A 17,379-nucleotide genomic window follows, 5' to 3' on the forward strand; every position below is an offset into this window, starting at 1 on the left:
GGAAGGCACTTCTGTGAAAATCTGGCTCCACATAAAATAGCTGCTAGATTCTTGATTGCCATTCCTAGTAGTGAGAACAAACAAACAAAAAGTCCTCTGACAAATCTCTTCCAAGTCATCACAGTCCAATCCTTTCCATCTCAAACACTCTTTTAGACATTTTAGATTGGAGTGGGAAAAATATACTAAACCCCCAGACTCCCCTGAACTATTCTTCAAGCTTGAAAAACAAGTGAGTTGACTCATCCTGGCATTGAATGTTTGCCAATTTTGTTAAACTTTGGAACCACCTTCTTGATATTTACTCAACTCTCACCTCCTGTAACATGTTAAATCTTGCTATTGAGTATAATATTGTGTTTCTTGTCACAGCTATTGTGTTGCTGCTTTATAGTTGGGGTTGCTTTCAAGCATTCAAACCCCCTTCTTGGAAGCTGCGCCCCGTTGAGAAAAATAATACAATCCACAGAAGACAAACTTTCTTCCAATAAAGTAAATGTTTATGCAATAGTCACAAATAACAGTTTCAATCCATCAATCCCAATATTCCAGCAAACCTTCCTTAAGCTTTTACAGGAATCTATTCCTCTTCCTCTAGCTCTTGCTTTCTTCACAGTCTCACCATCAGCATTCTCTGCTCATACTCTTCTCTATCTCTTCTCTACTCTCTACATTCTCAGTCTCTCAATTTTTAATAGCTAAGCTTTCACAGGTGGCTTGACTGTTGCTGGTCATACAATGACTGGACATGATTCTTGCAATAACTTACCCATTTTTCACTTAAGAAATGATCTAAACAATATAAAACTCTGACATTTCTGAGAGTAACACCTTATTATATCATTAACATCTGAGGGAAGAATAGCTAATGACTCGAGTCAGTACAGTACAGCCCCATTTCACATTCAGATGGCAATGCGATACATGAGTTAAGAGGTAATAGGTACTAGGTTTGGCATTTCGGCCAAACCTCAATCAATTTCTGCTGGCCAAATTTCGAGAGACTCCCGATCCGTTTTCGCATGCCTCCCAAAAATGGGGGGCAGGGGGTAACCGAATAACTCTTTTCAGTCCGCAGCCAAAAAAAATGCGGCTAGATCCGGTCCATTGGTGGCAATGGAGGGGGATTCCTGGGCTCTCCTTCCCATTATTTTTAGGGCTATTGGGATAAAAAAAAATAACCACACTTGGAGGACACATCTACCACTAGTAGCCCACCAAGTTTCATAATGTTTGGGTCATCCTCTAATTTTTAGAATTTTTCTTTTTAGAAATAAAATCTCCTTTAAAACATTCCCCCCACTAGCCCCACCCTGTAACTTCTCCAGGAGCAGCAACAGGGCACCATTCCTTCCTGCCAAATGGAAAGATGCACTTCCACATCACACAGCCCAGTGCCTCACTATTACACTTTCTTCTTTACTACTAGCAGCAGCCAAATGATTATTACTAATACTTATTATTATTATTATTATTATTATTATTATTATTATTATGACAGAAGGCAGAGAGCACAGAGAGAATTTGTTTGCAAAGGAATGAAATTATAGGTAGTGGTTTTCTGAGAATGAGGCTTTTCTGTTTGATTGCTGGGATTATTAATAGTAATTATTATCTTTTTAGAGTATTTTCTGAAGAAGAGGAGGAAGGAGAAAAAGAAGCTAAAGGGTGACTCAAGACTCTCAAAGCCACTCAAATATTTTTAAAGAAAAGCATACCTGTCCCACACTTTCCTAACTCCCAGTCCCACTATTTAAAAAGAACCAGGAAAATAAGGGAAAATCAAAAAGATTCAATGCTAGATAGAGACCAAGCCAAGTAAAAAAATAAAGCTGAGAGCAAGTGATTGAAACACCTCTCTAGAGCCAGGACCTAAATGCTTGCCCATTAAATAGACACAGCTTGCGTAAGACATGTCATGGCATTCTATTCTGATTGGCCCAACAGGCAGGGCTCACAGGGAAACCCCGAGCGAGCATGTGGCAACCTCTTCACATGCCGCATTATGCCAAATAGGAGAGGAGGAGCCGTGACTGGCTGTTGCATGGCCAGTTTTGGCCAAAAAAAATGGCCGCTGAGCCCTTATTGTTATGGTCAACCGAACAAGCCGGATTGGTTGAAGGGAACTGACCAAATCGAATTTGTGCACAAGCCTAATAGGGACATCAATGATTTGGCTCCTCACTACTCCCCAAACTGGATTGGGCTAATGAAAGTTGAAGTCCAACAGCATGTGGAACATCAATCATTCCCCAATCCCAAATTACATGGATGGGCATAACTTTCCATGCCACTCCCCTATGAGCCTGCATCTTTTCAATTCAATTTTCCAATTTGTAAGGGAGAATGCAATAGACATATCAATTTATTTGCTACTAAAGAGCAAACTGTAAATCTAACTTTTAGCCCTAAATTCTGAATAAATGAAAATTTTAAATAAACAGAATTTACATTGGTTGATTCAGTGGATCTACTTGAGTTGGGATAAACAACTAAAATTAGTTCCAAAGATGGACCAAGAATCCCAAAATTATAAATATGTTTATTGCACAGGCCTCCTCAATTAGGAATTAATAGTTACTGGCGTCCTCACCCAATTTGGTTGCTGAATCTTTTGATGAGACAAAAAACACATTTTCTGATGAAACTCCCCCACTTCACCATAAACACAATGTTGGCTACTGGCCTGATTTGCTTGTATGTTCTTCAGTTTAATCATGTCTTCCATCTTCCATGTCCCTGACTGAAGCATTTTGTCTTTCAAGTCTATTTCTGAATTACCATAAATACTTTAACATCATCAGGGTTTCCTTCATTGGTTAGCCAATTAAGGAGAAGTTCTAATACTCATTGTTTCAGAACATTACATGAGGATTTGAGTGAAGCTCATCTTTTGTTAGTCAAGTTACATGCCCTATTACATCTGTGAAATAGTAATGAACTGTATAATGAAGAAAAATTGGCCCTAAAATTCCACTTTGGAAAAAGGATGACTTTTAAAAACTAAAATCACAACAGTGTTTTCACTGAGTATAAAATCAAAATGACTGACGAACATTAAAAGAAACTCAAGATTTATTTATTCATTTATTTACTTTGCTTTATATCCCACCCTCTCTCCCTTCTAGAGGGACTCAAGATGACCCTTTTGGAAACATATGCTGGCTTGATTTGGGGCAAAGGAGGTGAAGTTTTATAACTTAGCACTTTTTAAGTACTACATAGAAGAAATGGAAACACAGCAATCTCGTAGTGTCTCAATCACAAAAACACCTAAAAGCCATTCTACTATAAAGAACCATACATAGTATACTTTTGATTTCCAAACCTCAAGTTTCTATACACTTATTGAACAAATGTTGACTTACTCTTAACAAGTAAAATAAGTTGAGATGGGATAAGAGACCATATTTTCAATACAGTATAAATCAATCATATTATGTCCACAAGCTCCCCATAGTCATTACATTGTGATTCATCTGAGTTACTCCTCATTAGTAAAAACCATCGTTATACATCCAAATTGTGAAATATGGTTTCTGCCTGCCTTCCAAATTAAAGTAGCTTTATACTTCAAATTTGATATTTCAGTAAAGTAGAAAAATGTAAACCATTATTCACTGGGTCAAATATAATGTCAACCTGAACTTTGGCCTTGAAGAGAAAATAACAAATTTAATAAACTATCCATCCATTAAATTGGGGAACAGATCATATCAATTAAACAATAAATAAATAAAATCCAGATTGTTCCACTTGTTTTAACATCTTGTCTAGACTCCTCATGACACACACATCCAATTCTTGGTAATCAAAAACATCTAAGAGCCTCCTGCCTCCTAAAACAATTTGCAATCTTTTTGAAATGGGGCTGAAGAAGGATGGAGAAGAGATCTGGTTTAGAGCCTTGACTCTCTGAAATCCCATTAATGCTCTTTTCTCCTTCCTTTCATTTGGCCTGATAGCATTCAAGAACAATGGTGGTTATGGAAGGTGTAAGTATTTTACCACCTACAGGTGAAGAACGTTTTTTTTCTCCCCCTCCCAAATGCATATGAAATAAGTGTATTACTCACGATAATTGCTATGAATTTCATCTATTTCATTCTCCGTCTGGTTCTTTGTAAATGTCATGCTCTGCAACAGGAGTACAAATATCACTTTTTAATGAAGAAAAGATGAAAGAGAAGAAACTGCACACCGAAGATTTTCAGAGATAATTAACTTGAAACCCCAAAATACCTGGTCTGTCCTTTTCCCTCGACGCTCCCTTTCTGACAGCTGCATTTTAGAATTTTTTTTCCTACTGTAATCCATGAACCTGATAGAATTTAATATTCATTCAGTGGCTTAATTAAATAGAAGTCCTTTTTTTCTATGCTAAGCAAAGCTGCTGGCACTTCAAGAGACCCCCTCAACTTACAATGAGAAAAATGTAGTTTGATATATTAAGTGTGGGTGCTGTGGTACAACAAAACAATATATGGTTTTGATAAAATATTTATCCAGGTCAATAAGACTGTTTCCCCATTTTAAGTAGATACAATTTACCAAGGAAACTTGGGAGTTAATATTTTAAAGAAAGTAACCAAATGAGAAAAGTCAAAAAGTGATTATAGGGTCTACAGGAGGTAAGATCCATTCTGAAGAAAATAGTTTGCTTAAATATAGAAAATTTGTTACGTTCCTGGTGTTCATCTGCAGTTAAAGATATACTGTACAAAAAATTCTGAGCTATATTCCCAAACATGTTCTTCTGATATGACAACAGCCACAACACCAAACTAGTATGATGTACATAATTTCAAAATATTGTTTTCTCCTTGGGTTGTTGTGAGTTTTCCAGGCTGTATTGCCATGTTCCCAAAGCATTCTCTCCTGACATTTTGCCTGCATCTATGGCAGGCATCCTCAGAGGTTGTGAGGTCTGTTGGAAACTCTAAAATCTTAACAGTAAATAAAGACCAACACTCAAAAACAGGGGAATTCCATACAAGAAACAATCAGGGCCAGCTAATCACCTCCCAACAAAGGATTCCCCAGGCAGTAAGAAGCCAGACCTTGAAACTGCTAGGACATTAAATGCTAATCAAGGTTGCCAATTGAAACATTCACACCTACCTCAAACAGACAAAAGTTCTTTCTCCCACCCTGGACATTCCACAGATATATAAACCACATTTTCCTAGTTTCCAACAGAACTCAGGAGAGAACGCCAGAAGAGAATGCTTCTGGAACATGGTCATACAGCCCAGAAACCTCACAGCACCCCAGCTAACAGAAAAGATAACACTGTGTCATTGGCAAACAGAAAAATGCTGCCATTTCTTGCGGGGTACCTTTCCTAAGCAGCCCTTGCGGAGCCTATTTTTAATGGGTCACTCTTCTGTTCATAGGGCTGTCATCACCTCATCCCAGATGCAGACTGAACACATGTATTATTGATAGTGATGTTGTTTATTGTTGTTGTGATATTGCTTATGTTGTAAATTGTACCTGGTTTTATATGATGTACACCGCCGTGAGTCGCCCTAGGGCTGAGAACGGCGGTCTACAAGTGCAGTAAATAAATAAATAAATAAATAAATTTATGGTAAAATTGTTGTTGTTCATTCGTTCAGTCGTCTCCGACTCTTTGTGACCTCATGGACCAGCCCACGCCAGAGCTCCCTGTCGGCCGTCACCACCCCCAGCTCCTTCAAGGTCAGTCCAGTCACTTCAAGGATGCCATCCATCCATCTTGCCCTTGGTCAGCCCCTCTTCCTTTTTCCTTCCATTTTCCCCAGCATCATTGTCTTCTCTAAGCTTTTCTGTCTCCTCATGATGTGGCCAAAGTACTCCAATGAGCAGTCGGGCTTTATTTCCTGGAGGATGGACTGGTTGGATCTTCTCGCAGTCCAAGGCACTCTCAGAACTTTCCTCCAACACCACAGCTCAAAAGCATCGATCTTCCTTCGCTCAGCCTTCCCTAAGGTCCAGCTCTCGCTTCCGTAGGTTACTACAGGGAATACCATGGCTTTGACTAGGCGGATCTTTGTGGCCAGTCTGATGTCTCTACTCTTTACTATTTTATCGAGACTGGACATTGCTCTCCTCCCAAGAAGTAAGCGTCTTCTGATTTCCTGGCTACAGTCTGCATCTGCAGTAATCTTTGCGCCTAGAAATACAAAGTCTGTCACGGCCTCCACATTTTCTCCCTCTATTTTCCAGTTGTCAATCATTCTTGTTGCCATAATCTTGGTTTTTTTGATGTTTAGCTGTTTAGTAAAATTTGGTAAAATTAATTCCACTTAATTAGGGTAAAAACATTCTCGATTAACTATCAACTTTGCACATTGTGAATTCATTGTTATTATTATTATTAAACAGAAAATATTTTTCTTAAGTAGGCTTCAAGTCAAAGTTTACTTACTTCTCCCCTAGGTGTACTAGATTCAAGCTGAACTCGAGTCTTCTCAGTATTTTCCAGCTCTTTTACTATTTCAGCCACTGTTGGAATAAACAAGCACCATAAACAGCAGTCCAACACAACAGGAGGTCTTATTATAGCCAACCATAAAACGTTCCTGAGAGTATATTCAGTCTTTTATGTTGAGATGTAAAGAATGAAACATGGTGGTCCCAAGTGAAAATACATTATGAACTACAATAAGACATCTTCTAAAAGATGGAGACAGGAATGGGGAGTGGAAAGAGAAAGACCAGGCGTATCTCACTAGTTTGGGAAAAGCAAGACCTAAGTAGCGGACAAAAAGAGTAAGTCAATGGGAAAAAGTAAAAGGAGTTTATTTATTTATTTACAGTATGTCTATACCATCTTTCTCAAGCCCGAAGGCGATTCAAGGCGGCTTACAAATGGCCGGCAATTTCATGACATAACAATCCACAATATACAATTAAAACATTTAAAACAGCATTGAAAATCAACATAAAATCAATACGATACAGAAACAATTAAAAACATATAATAACCAATGTCTTCCTGTTTATCTCACTTTCGAATAGCATCGTCTAAGCCGTTCCATGTTTCAAACTTACATAATTCAGTGTTTGTCTATTGCACTGCATTTCTAAAGGCTTGTTCAAAGAGCCAGGATTTTACTTTTTTTCAGAAGGTTAGGAGGGAGGGGGCTGATCTAATATCCCTAGAGAGGGAATTCCACAGCCGAGGGACCACCCCTGAGAAGGCCCTGTCCCTTGTCCCTGCCAGATGCGCCTGTGAAGGGGGTGAGACTGAGAGTAGGGCCCCCCCGGCCGATCTTAAATTCCTAAATGGTTCATTCGGAGAGAGAGTTGAGATGATAGCTGTTGTTGCTGTCAGCATCAGCATCCTGCTTTTGCCCAGTTTGGGACTAGGATTGGTCTTACAAGAAATTATTGTTAAAATCTACAAACTAACTACACCTGTCTCCCAGAAAGAATTCATCATTAATTGAAGTAATTCTAGCAAGCTCTAAGAGACGTTTCTTTAGGGAATTCTAGATGTTTACCACTTGAAAAGGCAAACCCAGAGAGAAACAGTAATAGAAGTGAAAAACATTTATATTAAACCCTCCATTTATTCTGGGGTTAGGGGCTCAGAATCCCCCCCCCTCCAAAAAAACCCCCACATTATTTACAAGAAGCAACATCTTTTGGAAGTTGACCACAGAATCACACCAGATCTATAAATGTCTAGAGAGGCATTTTCTCTGGGAATCTATAGACTCAGTGCAACCTTATGATGGAAACTGACAATGTAATTATGCTTGAAGACCTAAAGATTCTTAAGAAAAAACATATTAATAATCAAATCTGTGAATAATCAAATCTGCAAGAGTGAAAACCACAAAGTGTGAAGGGCTTTTTGTGCATTTGCTTTTTGTTCGCTGTGTACCCAATGTCCTACTCATTCCAAATGTTACAACCAGCCACTAAAAGTTCAAAGGACCCAAAGATCTGAGCAAAAAAGTGTAACACTACAATTCTGAAAGCCAGTGCAACAAGGACTTAGTATCAACATCTTTCCTCCAGACAAAATTACTTTTCTTATTTGTCAAATAGCAGCAGCTGCTATAGGGCCACCTGAGAAGCAGGGCTTTTCCACTGAAATGTTTTGCACTGATCCAGATAGTTCTACAAATGATGCACATGGATGGAAGCATTTCATAGCAACGTGCCAAAGCACAGGCCATAAACCTTTCAAAATAGCTTGCTCAAAGATAATTCCACTCTCACTTCAATTTGAGAGGCAGAAAGATGCATAAGTAAGTGCGTATGTGACTGTATATGTGTCCAATTTTCGCCCACTCACGTCAGCTGTATTACTCCATCTCCATTCCTCAAACACTTCTACCAAATAACAATCACACTGCTTTTAATAAGGTTGCTTAATTCAGGATCACAAGGATCAGAAAGAGACCAGATGGTTGGAACTCTAAGCACTAGCTCTTTTAATACGCGTAGGTAGAAAAATCTAGCAACTCCTAATAATCTAGCAACTCCTAATAATATCAATTTCTGAAATCTTTTGTGAAGCAGCAGTAAAAGCTTTGTGCTTTTAGCACCAAGTACTGGTTGCACTCAAGTAATTTTAATATGGGAAAGTGAAAGGGTTCAAAAAGAAAGAGAAAATGATACATAGGTCGTTTTGATCAAAATACTTATAACACTTTCTGGTTTGCATGGTACAAACTGACTTTATGGAACATTCATATAAACTATAAGGGTTGTACAGACAGAGGGCATGAAAAGGCTAAGTCACTAATACTACCATTGGTTTTTTGAACTGGGAAAGTTCAGAAACCATACTCACATCCCCAAAGCAAATTTTTAGTGCCTGAAAATTTGCTTCCCTTTAGATCAGTGTTTCTCAACCTGGGGGTCGGGACCCCTGGGGGATCGTGAAGGGGTTTCAGAGGGATTGCCAAAGACCATCAGATACCATGGTTTTAGGAACCCCTATGGCAGAGAATGCTGAAGATATCTCCACCTGTCCTTCTTTTCCTTTTTGGAAACAGACAGCAAATCTTCCCACCAAAAGCTCTCCTCCGCTGTGATTGGCCGGACTCTCAGCAAAGGGGAGAGCTGTTTCTGAGACTCCAAGTGGGGAGGGGAGAGCAGGTGTGCTCGGCGCATGTGAGGGTGAAGGGGAGCGAGTGAGGTTAGTGAGGCTCACGCCAGCAAATCCTTCCAAGACATGGGGGCTCTATGTGGGAAGTTTGGCCCAATTCTATCGTTGGTGGGGTTCAGAATGCTCTTTGATTGTAGGTGAACTATAAATCCCAGCAACTTCAACTCCCAAGGGTCAAGGTCTATTTTCCCCAAACTCCACCAGTGTTCACATTTGGGCATATTGAGTATTTGTGCCAAGATTGGTCCAGATCTATAATTGTTTGAGTCCACAGTACTCTCTGGATGTAGGTGAACGACAACTCCCAAACTCAAGGTCAATGCCCACCAAACCCTTACAGTATTTTCTGTTGGTCATGGGAGTTCTGTGAGCCAAATTTGGTTCAGTTTCCAAATGATGTTCATAATGCTCTTTGATTGTAGGTGAAATATAAATTCCAGCACTTACAACTCCAAAATGACAAAATCAGTCCGCACCCCCAACCCTGCAAGAAAATCAAATTTGGGCATATAGGGTATTTGTGCCAAATTTGGACCAGTGAATGAAAATACATCCTGCATATCATATGTTTGCATTATGATTCATAATAGTAGAAAAAATACAGTTATAAGTAGCAACAAAAATAATGTTATGGTTGGGGGGTCACCACAACATGAGGAACTGTATTAAGGGGTTGCGGAATTAGAAAGGTTGAGAAACACTGCTTTAGAATGTGACTGGCTTTTCAAGTAGTCTGGGCCATGTTAAGCTCATCTTCACTTTCCCTTTCCCTCAGAATTTATCTTCTGCAGGAATGGCAAGGGATGATTTATCAAAAGAAGGGATGCTTCTCCGACCTTCATTCAGTCCTAGAGTATTACCCACATGAAGCTTCCTATTAACTGACTGACTGTATTTATTCCTCACCCCTTGGTCAAAAGGACTCCCACAAAAACTTACAAATAATTGATTTGACTGGGCTTGCCATCATGCATTCACTCTATATAAGATACAACCCATAAACTAAAAGAGTTGGCTGGGGGAAGCAGTGAATGGAGTAAAGTTCAGCATTTTCTAGTATGACGGACATGTACCTAGTGTGGGGAAAAGGAGCTGAAAAGGGAAGTCAAGTGAGAATGAGGACATGGAAAACTTGGGACAGTGAAGGATTAACAAAAATGCATTTCTCTGCCAAAAGCAAAACCCGAGAAAGAAAGAACCCATTTCAAATTAAAATGACATGGTCTGTCACTCCCCACAAATAATTAATAATTCAGCAAACAGAACAGTGAATAACAAGCACATGGCGTCCAACCACTGCCCCAGTAAGACTGATTTTGCGGGACTTCAAATGCTCAGTGAGCCACAAACTAAGCTATGTGGTTGTTTTAAGGATGAGGAATTCCCCAGGGCTTATCAATTGATATAAATAAAGCTATATATAAAATTCATCCTAAGATTTCAAGTCAGCATAAGAACAGAAGTAATTAGGTTTTCCAATTTGGAATGGCACCTAGATGTATTTTGTAAACAGGTGTGAAATGTTTCAATCTAAACATCCTTTGCCAAATACATTCTTCCCTTTTGCCAAATACAGTCTTCATGCATCGTGGTCCATCTGTAGACAGTAGTCTTTCATCTAAGAAGTGCAGACAGTAGACCCAGAAGCCAAACATTTCCTGTTGACATCATCTGTGTCATTAACCTGCTCTGCTATCTTTTACTAGTAGAACTAGCGAGAATATCACTGTGCTTCTAAACTCTTCTTGGTGCTGCCCAGGGTTTCATAGTAAGATAACCAAAAGTGTCGTCTGCAGCATCGTGCAACTTTGGTTTGGATCCCTAAGCTCAGAATGGCTAATCACCCTGTGTGACTCTGAGAATCTTGGTTGGCAGATTAACTTGTCTGAATCTCAAGTTTTTGGATTGGTTTTGGCTTCTCTCCTGCATGTTTCCTTGCAGACAAGTCTTTCCAGATAAATGCATCTCCTGTACCTCTGTTTGATTTACTGCCTTGACCAAACTGCAAGAGCGCAGCACTAAGTGCTCTTGCAATTGCTTGGGAGAGTGCCAAAGACTGAATCAGGACACTTGGCACCTGACTTAGTATGGAGTATCTCTTATGCCAATCTTTCCATTTGTGCCTCTTCATCAGAATTATCCTCAGGTAGATGTAGGAAGGAACTGCTCTGTTGAAGGGTTTCCAAATTCCTTGTACATTGTCTACTCCTGTAATAAGTGTTTCATACATCTCTCTTCATTTTCACTGGCAGTTTCTTCCTGTTGGTTCTGTAGGATCAATACTCTCTCTTTTCTGTCCAGGAAGTCCTCATGTTCTCTGATGTGTTGAAGAGTCTCAACATTTAACTGCTGACTTTCTCTTCCGAGAGAGCCAACAGTTGCCACTTGATCGAAATATAATTGTTGAGGTTTTCTGGCAACAAGACAAATGCTACAAACACATTCAAGCAGGCAATAAAAGATCTTTCTGCCATCATTCCTGCAGTTATTTTTTTACCCCTTTCAGGTAATAACAACTCTTGCTGATATGGATGGCACTCAGAGACTGAACTCAAAAGAAAGAGGCAGTAATTACATAGCTAATGGCTGATAGCAAAAACTCAGCAAATGCCTCATCCCCTTAGATCAGGTATGGGCAAACTTTGGCCCTCCAGGTGTAATGTAATAACCATCCGCCCTTGCCTGCCTAGACCATGTGCTCAGGGACAGTTCAAGCTTACTAGAAGACTAAAAACAAAATATAACAAAACATCCTAAAATTTGAGACACAAGCTTGTAAGAAAGTTGTAGGTAACTCTTTACAAATGGACCAGAAGTCAAGGCACCTGTATTATTCAACATTATTCAACAATTGAATACTTTCCACCATCACAATCTATCTATCCATCCTTTTAAAATGAGAGCGTAAATCTACATAGCAGTCAAGAATCTTTTTTAAAAAATGTTTGTGTTAAAATACTTTAAATGTTTATATCTTTGTTTTATGATTCTTTTAATACAAGGGTGTTATAGGAAAAGCAAAGAATGGAAATATTCATTTTAAATCAATTTTATTTTTTATTTTTAATGTCAATAAATCCTGGTTTTATTGTATACCTCACATACAGGTTGGCATATTTTATTTTGCCCTACTTTTATACCAAAGGAATTTTGTGTTTCAGTTTTTATTTAACGTTGGATGACAAATGAGGTAACATGGCTGAACACACATTCTGGCACATTCGGTATAGAACTCATTTCTGTAAATATGTCATAATATGATGCACAAAATTCAGGGGCATTACCAGGACACACATTCTTGTACATCTTTGCTTGAAAGAAAGGGTGGAGCAGCAAAGTCTGATGGATCTCTCTGCAATGGATCCCAATGTTTTATGTTGATTTTAATCTACTTCATCTGTTGAAATTATTTTCGTAAAGCTTGAAATATACTTGATCTTCTAGAAAAAGACGGGTATAGTGTTTTTCTTTTAACATTTCTTCTTTTTTTGTTGTTAATCGTGGGGTTGTGGGACATTTTTACACTTTTGTCTGGATGATCTTTTAAATATTTTATATGGGTGTGTATAAATACAAAATAAATTTGATTTAAAAATGCTTCATTTTCTCTTTACATTATTCTTTTTTTCTTCCTTACATGCTACTATTTGTCATCTATTATGGCTACACTGTTATTTCATTATGGCCCTTATAATCCCATAATAGTTAGTTCACTTCTTATGCTTTATGTTAGCCACATGATAATCACTTTGGTGGGAATGCTTTAGTAAAATACTGTAACAATATATTTTATATAAAGGAAACCATTATGATGGGAATAGACACCTACAGAGTTTTGTATCCATGGGGATCCTGGAACCAAACTGCAGCAGGTATCAAATGTCTACTGTATATAGATATAAAACAGATCCTGAATAGTTTGTCCCACTAGAAAACACAGAACATTGCTCCAAAGGCATGTTCTATCTGGCCCCATATAAAGCCTATGATCCTAAGTGACATGCAGTGCTCTACAATGTAAAACTCTGAGCACTAATAAGTTAAGGTGAAGTTGTGACCAGCCAGAAAATGCTTAAAAACAAATACAGTCCAAACTAGTATTTTTTAAAAAGTGCATGCTCATTGCCTGAACAGTACATGCAAATGGATGATAGTTTCATTTCATGCAACCTACTCTTTTGTACTGTTCATTAATCATTACATGCATATCTTGCAGTGAATTAAAATTTGCCAACTTGAGTGGCACATCAGATTTTGGCCGGAAAGGCCAGATTCTAATTCCCTTACAATCTTTACAATCAGTTTATGAGACAACAAATGCAAGTAAACCTCTCTTGCTCCATTTCGGTCCTCTTTCGTGAAACAGAAATATACTTGATTTGTTTTACAGACACATAGCAGGTTGAACTGTCATACAGAGGATAAATAATTATAAACATCAGACATGATAGAAACCAGTGATCTTGGTGGTTCTCTTGCCAATTAACATTACCCAAAATTCTCCTGGCATAGTTTTCCCCTCCCCATTTCTATTTTAATTATTCCTGTCTAGAAGAAAATAAATAGCTCAGTTTTTGGGCGGAAAAAGAGAGAATGGCAGGAGGATTTATATGTTATAAAACAAGAACATTCTGGAATTACAAACAGATCACGTTTGTGTTTGTACAAAGTATTTGTTGGCTTTAAATGTTTTCTACAGACACTATTACTATAGAGCTTATGGATTTCTCTCACGGGAAAACAAAACCCAAACCTGAATTCCATCAGGAATCTGGTACCTTGTAAAGAAATTACTCCATAAAGACGTGGGAAATAAAGCCAGTGCTGGCATGTTTTCTCAAGTTTTATAGCTAAACTCTTAGACAGTATGTCCTTGTCTAAAGTAAAACTGAAGGGAACCAACCAGACTGCCAATATTATTTTAAAAATCATATCAGGACTGAATTTAAAACAACACATTTTTGCCCCGCAAGCACAGCAAGACCGACATGAAAAACTAACTCGTTCATCTTCAATTAACCACAGTTTAGGTCTACATCCAAACCTGAAATTGGCTAATTATAACTAGAGATTCACATGAACGCTCCCATGTTGAAAGAAAGTGCATGAAGAGGAGAGCCATTTAGCTTCCCTGAACTCTCCCATGCAGAAGAAATGCTGGCAATAAAGTTTTCTAAATGTCACCCATTTACACAAATGTTAGGAACAATGCGTAATGCTTCACGTGTGTTAAATGCTTCAGCTGTACTCCACAAAAATGAAAATCAGCCTGTTTAGCAAGGCTTTCAAATGTCAATTTATTGTCACTAAATGTTTGATTTTTAGATATATATATATATGTATATGTATATATATATATGTATATGTATATATATATATTATACTTATATACCTGGAGTAATATAAAAATGTATCAGATAGAATAGTGTCACAAGAGGAAAAGGTTTAGGAGGCCCTGCTCTACACAAAGATATTGTGTATGCAACAAGGACTTTTCCCACACTATCCAATTGTGAAAACAGCAAGGAAATATTTCCCACTGGGAAGTTGGAAGGCACGACCATAGCACACACAAGTCCAGCAAAAGCAGATTTAGTTGGATGACCCAGAAATCTCTCTCTTAGTGAGTAATCTGAAAAGCCCTTATGATTGAGCAAAGCAAGTAAATTTTGCAAACCGCTGATTGAAAGTTGTTTACCTATCAAGCCATACTTATTAGTACAATCTAGGAATAAATGAGTAATTGCAAATAAGTTAAGGAAAACAAGATTGAAGACTTTACCACTTCATCACACTAGAGAATGAATCCACTTTAAATCTGGATGCTGCCTCATGCAGAATTTTGGAGTTTGTAGTTTATGGAGGAGCCTTTAACAGCCTCACTAAACTACAAAGGAGACAGAAACTGAATTTAAAGTGAATTCATTCTCTAGTTTGATGAAGTATTTGAAAATGATACATGATGTGAAGTAAGTGGAGAGAGAAAGACCAACATCTGCTCCCAAAATGCTAGAACCAGGGCGATCCAATGAAACTTAAAATGTAAAGGATTCGGGAGAGACAAAAAGAACTGTTTCTTCACACATTGTCTACATAAAACTAGAATTCGTGGCCTAAGATGCAATAGTGGCAACTAACTCTGACAGCAACAAGGGGAGAGAGACAAATTCAATGATGATAAAACCATCAGTGCATACTAGTCATTATGGTTTTATTCTCTTCCAGAATCAAAGGCCCCAGCTACTGGGAAACAACTGTATTAGGGGGCTATCAGCTTTCTCCTCTCGATATGCTTCCCAGAAACATCTTGCTGACTACTGTAAGAAACAATGTGTTAAACTAGAAAAGCCTTAGTTCTCATGCAGCAAAGCTCTGTTGGGATTACTAGCAGTTGGGATGCTCTTGCGCTCCAAAACAGAGCTCTCTTTGTCAGAGTCAGAGGCCTTACCCACCAACTGACTGGTGTTCTGGGAGAAGATGTGAGTCTTTTCGTTCCGTTCAAACTGAGTCACTGTGAGTATCATTCCTTTTGCTCAATCACTGCACTTTTCTTGCTGAAATGTTATGAAGTCAGAATAGGCATTTCCATTCCCCAGACTTAATGGAACAATCAAATTATGAGAGATAAAGTGTCAGGTTGTCTTCCCCTTCTGCTTTAAACAAATACTTGAGTCCTTGGATCACATTTTCTCACTGTAACTCAAGTCATACCAACCTTTCAAGGATATAGTATCTGTTTTCAGATATAACAGAAGACCTATTTATCAAATCTGAGTCAGATACTCCTTTGTTTCCTTCAAAAAATTCTCACTCTTTCAAAGAGTACTTAATGTAAAGCTCAATACCATTCATGTATGCTCATGTATATTGGGAGGGGGACTAAAACATTGATATATTAAGACTGACTTCACAAGAAATAATTAGGTGACACAACTAACTACAAAACAATAGCAGAAATAATATGAGAGAGAACAAGTTAGTGGATTATATGGCAAATAAAGAGGTCACCATCAAGTAAGTCATCAAGGCCAACGTCACCATAAACTAATGATTCACAACTGAAAAAAATAAGACAATGGAAGCTAAAAGGAAACCGAATACTTTTGATCCTGGAACTATAATTCCACCAGCAATTGTAGAGCCTTCTGCTTCTAAATATGTAAATGTAATTAAGTTAAATATCCCAAAAAAACCAATTGGGATTTATTTGGGATTAAATTATCTGGCAAAAAGGGAATCTAATGTGCATGGAAAGCAGCCACTGAACACAAAGAGTTTGCATGCAAAGAGAAACTGTCATACATATAGATTCATAGAATAATCATAGAATTGGAAGAGACCACATGGGCCATCTAGTCCAAACCCCTGCCATGCAGGAAAAGCACAATGAAGTACCCCCGACAAATGGCCATCCAAACTCTATTTAAAAGCTTCCGAGAAAGGAGCTTCCATCACATTCTGAGGCAGAGAGTTACACTGTTGAACAGCTTGTACGTTCAGAATGTTCTTCCTAATATTCAGGTGGAATCTCCTTTTCTGTAATGTTGATTTTCAGTAATCACAGCATTCCTTTCTAAGCGATTGCAGACTGCCTCCTTAATGATCTGCTCCGGAATCTTTCCTGGAATTGATGTCAAACTGACTGGATGGTAATTGTTTGGGTCCTCTTTTTTCCCTTCTTGAAGATAGGGACATTTGCCGTCCTCCATTCTGCTGGAACTTCTGTTCTCCAAGAATTCTCAAAGATGATTGCCAGTGGTTCTGAAATGACTTATTTATTTATTATTTATTTACGACATTTATATGCCGCCCTTCTCACCCCGAAGGGGACTCAGAGCGGCTTACAAGGTATATATACATACAATATATTATTAACATAGTACAATATCAGTTTTAAATATTGCTATATTGCACTATATCAATTATACTGTAATATTATTAGTAATATTACATATAATATAAATATATAATTATAATATATTATTATTATTGGTAGTATTATATTGCATTACATTACAATATTATAAATATTATATGTATATACAATATATTATATATTATATTATAACATATTATTAGAATAGCACAGGAGACAAGGTGGAACTGTCCCCTGGCCCCCCTTTCTTCACTCCGGCCCAGAGCGGCAGTTGGTGCTGGGGGGAGGTGTCCCCAACGGATGACTTCTGCTAGTTCCTTCAATACTCTTAGATGTAGTTCATCTGGACCTGGAGACTTGAATTCATTATAGCAGGCAGGTATTCCTGGAC

General features: G+C 38.1%; 1 protein-coding gene across 2 annotated transcripts in view; it reads right to left on the reverse strand.

Moving 5' to 3' along the window:
- The window catches only part of RAD18 (RAD18 E3 ubiquitin protein ligase), a 185,385-nt gene that overhangs the window by 115,441 nt on the left and 52,565 nt on the right, over window positions 1-17,379 (reverse strand). For both annotated transcript variants that reach the window (XM_060766287.2, XM_067463488.1), the window contains exons 8-9: window positions 6,413-6,489; window positions 4,077-4,137 (exon numbers count right to left, since the gene is read on the reverse strand). In XM_060766287.2, coding sequence (XP_060622270.2) covers window positions 4,077-4,137; window positions 6,413-6,489 — 138 coding nt within the window. The remainder of the gene's footprint in view (window positions 1-4,076; window positions 4,138-6,412; window positions 6,490-17,379) is intronic.

Source organism: Anolis sagrei, chromosome 2 (genome assembly GCF_037176765.1).
Source record: "Anolis sagrei isolate rAnoSag1 chromosome 2, rAnoSag1.mat, whole genome shotgun sequence".
Taxonomy (NCBI): Eukaryota; Metazoa; Chordata; class Lepidosauria; order Squamata; family Dactyloidae; genus Anolis; species Anolis sagrei.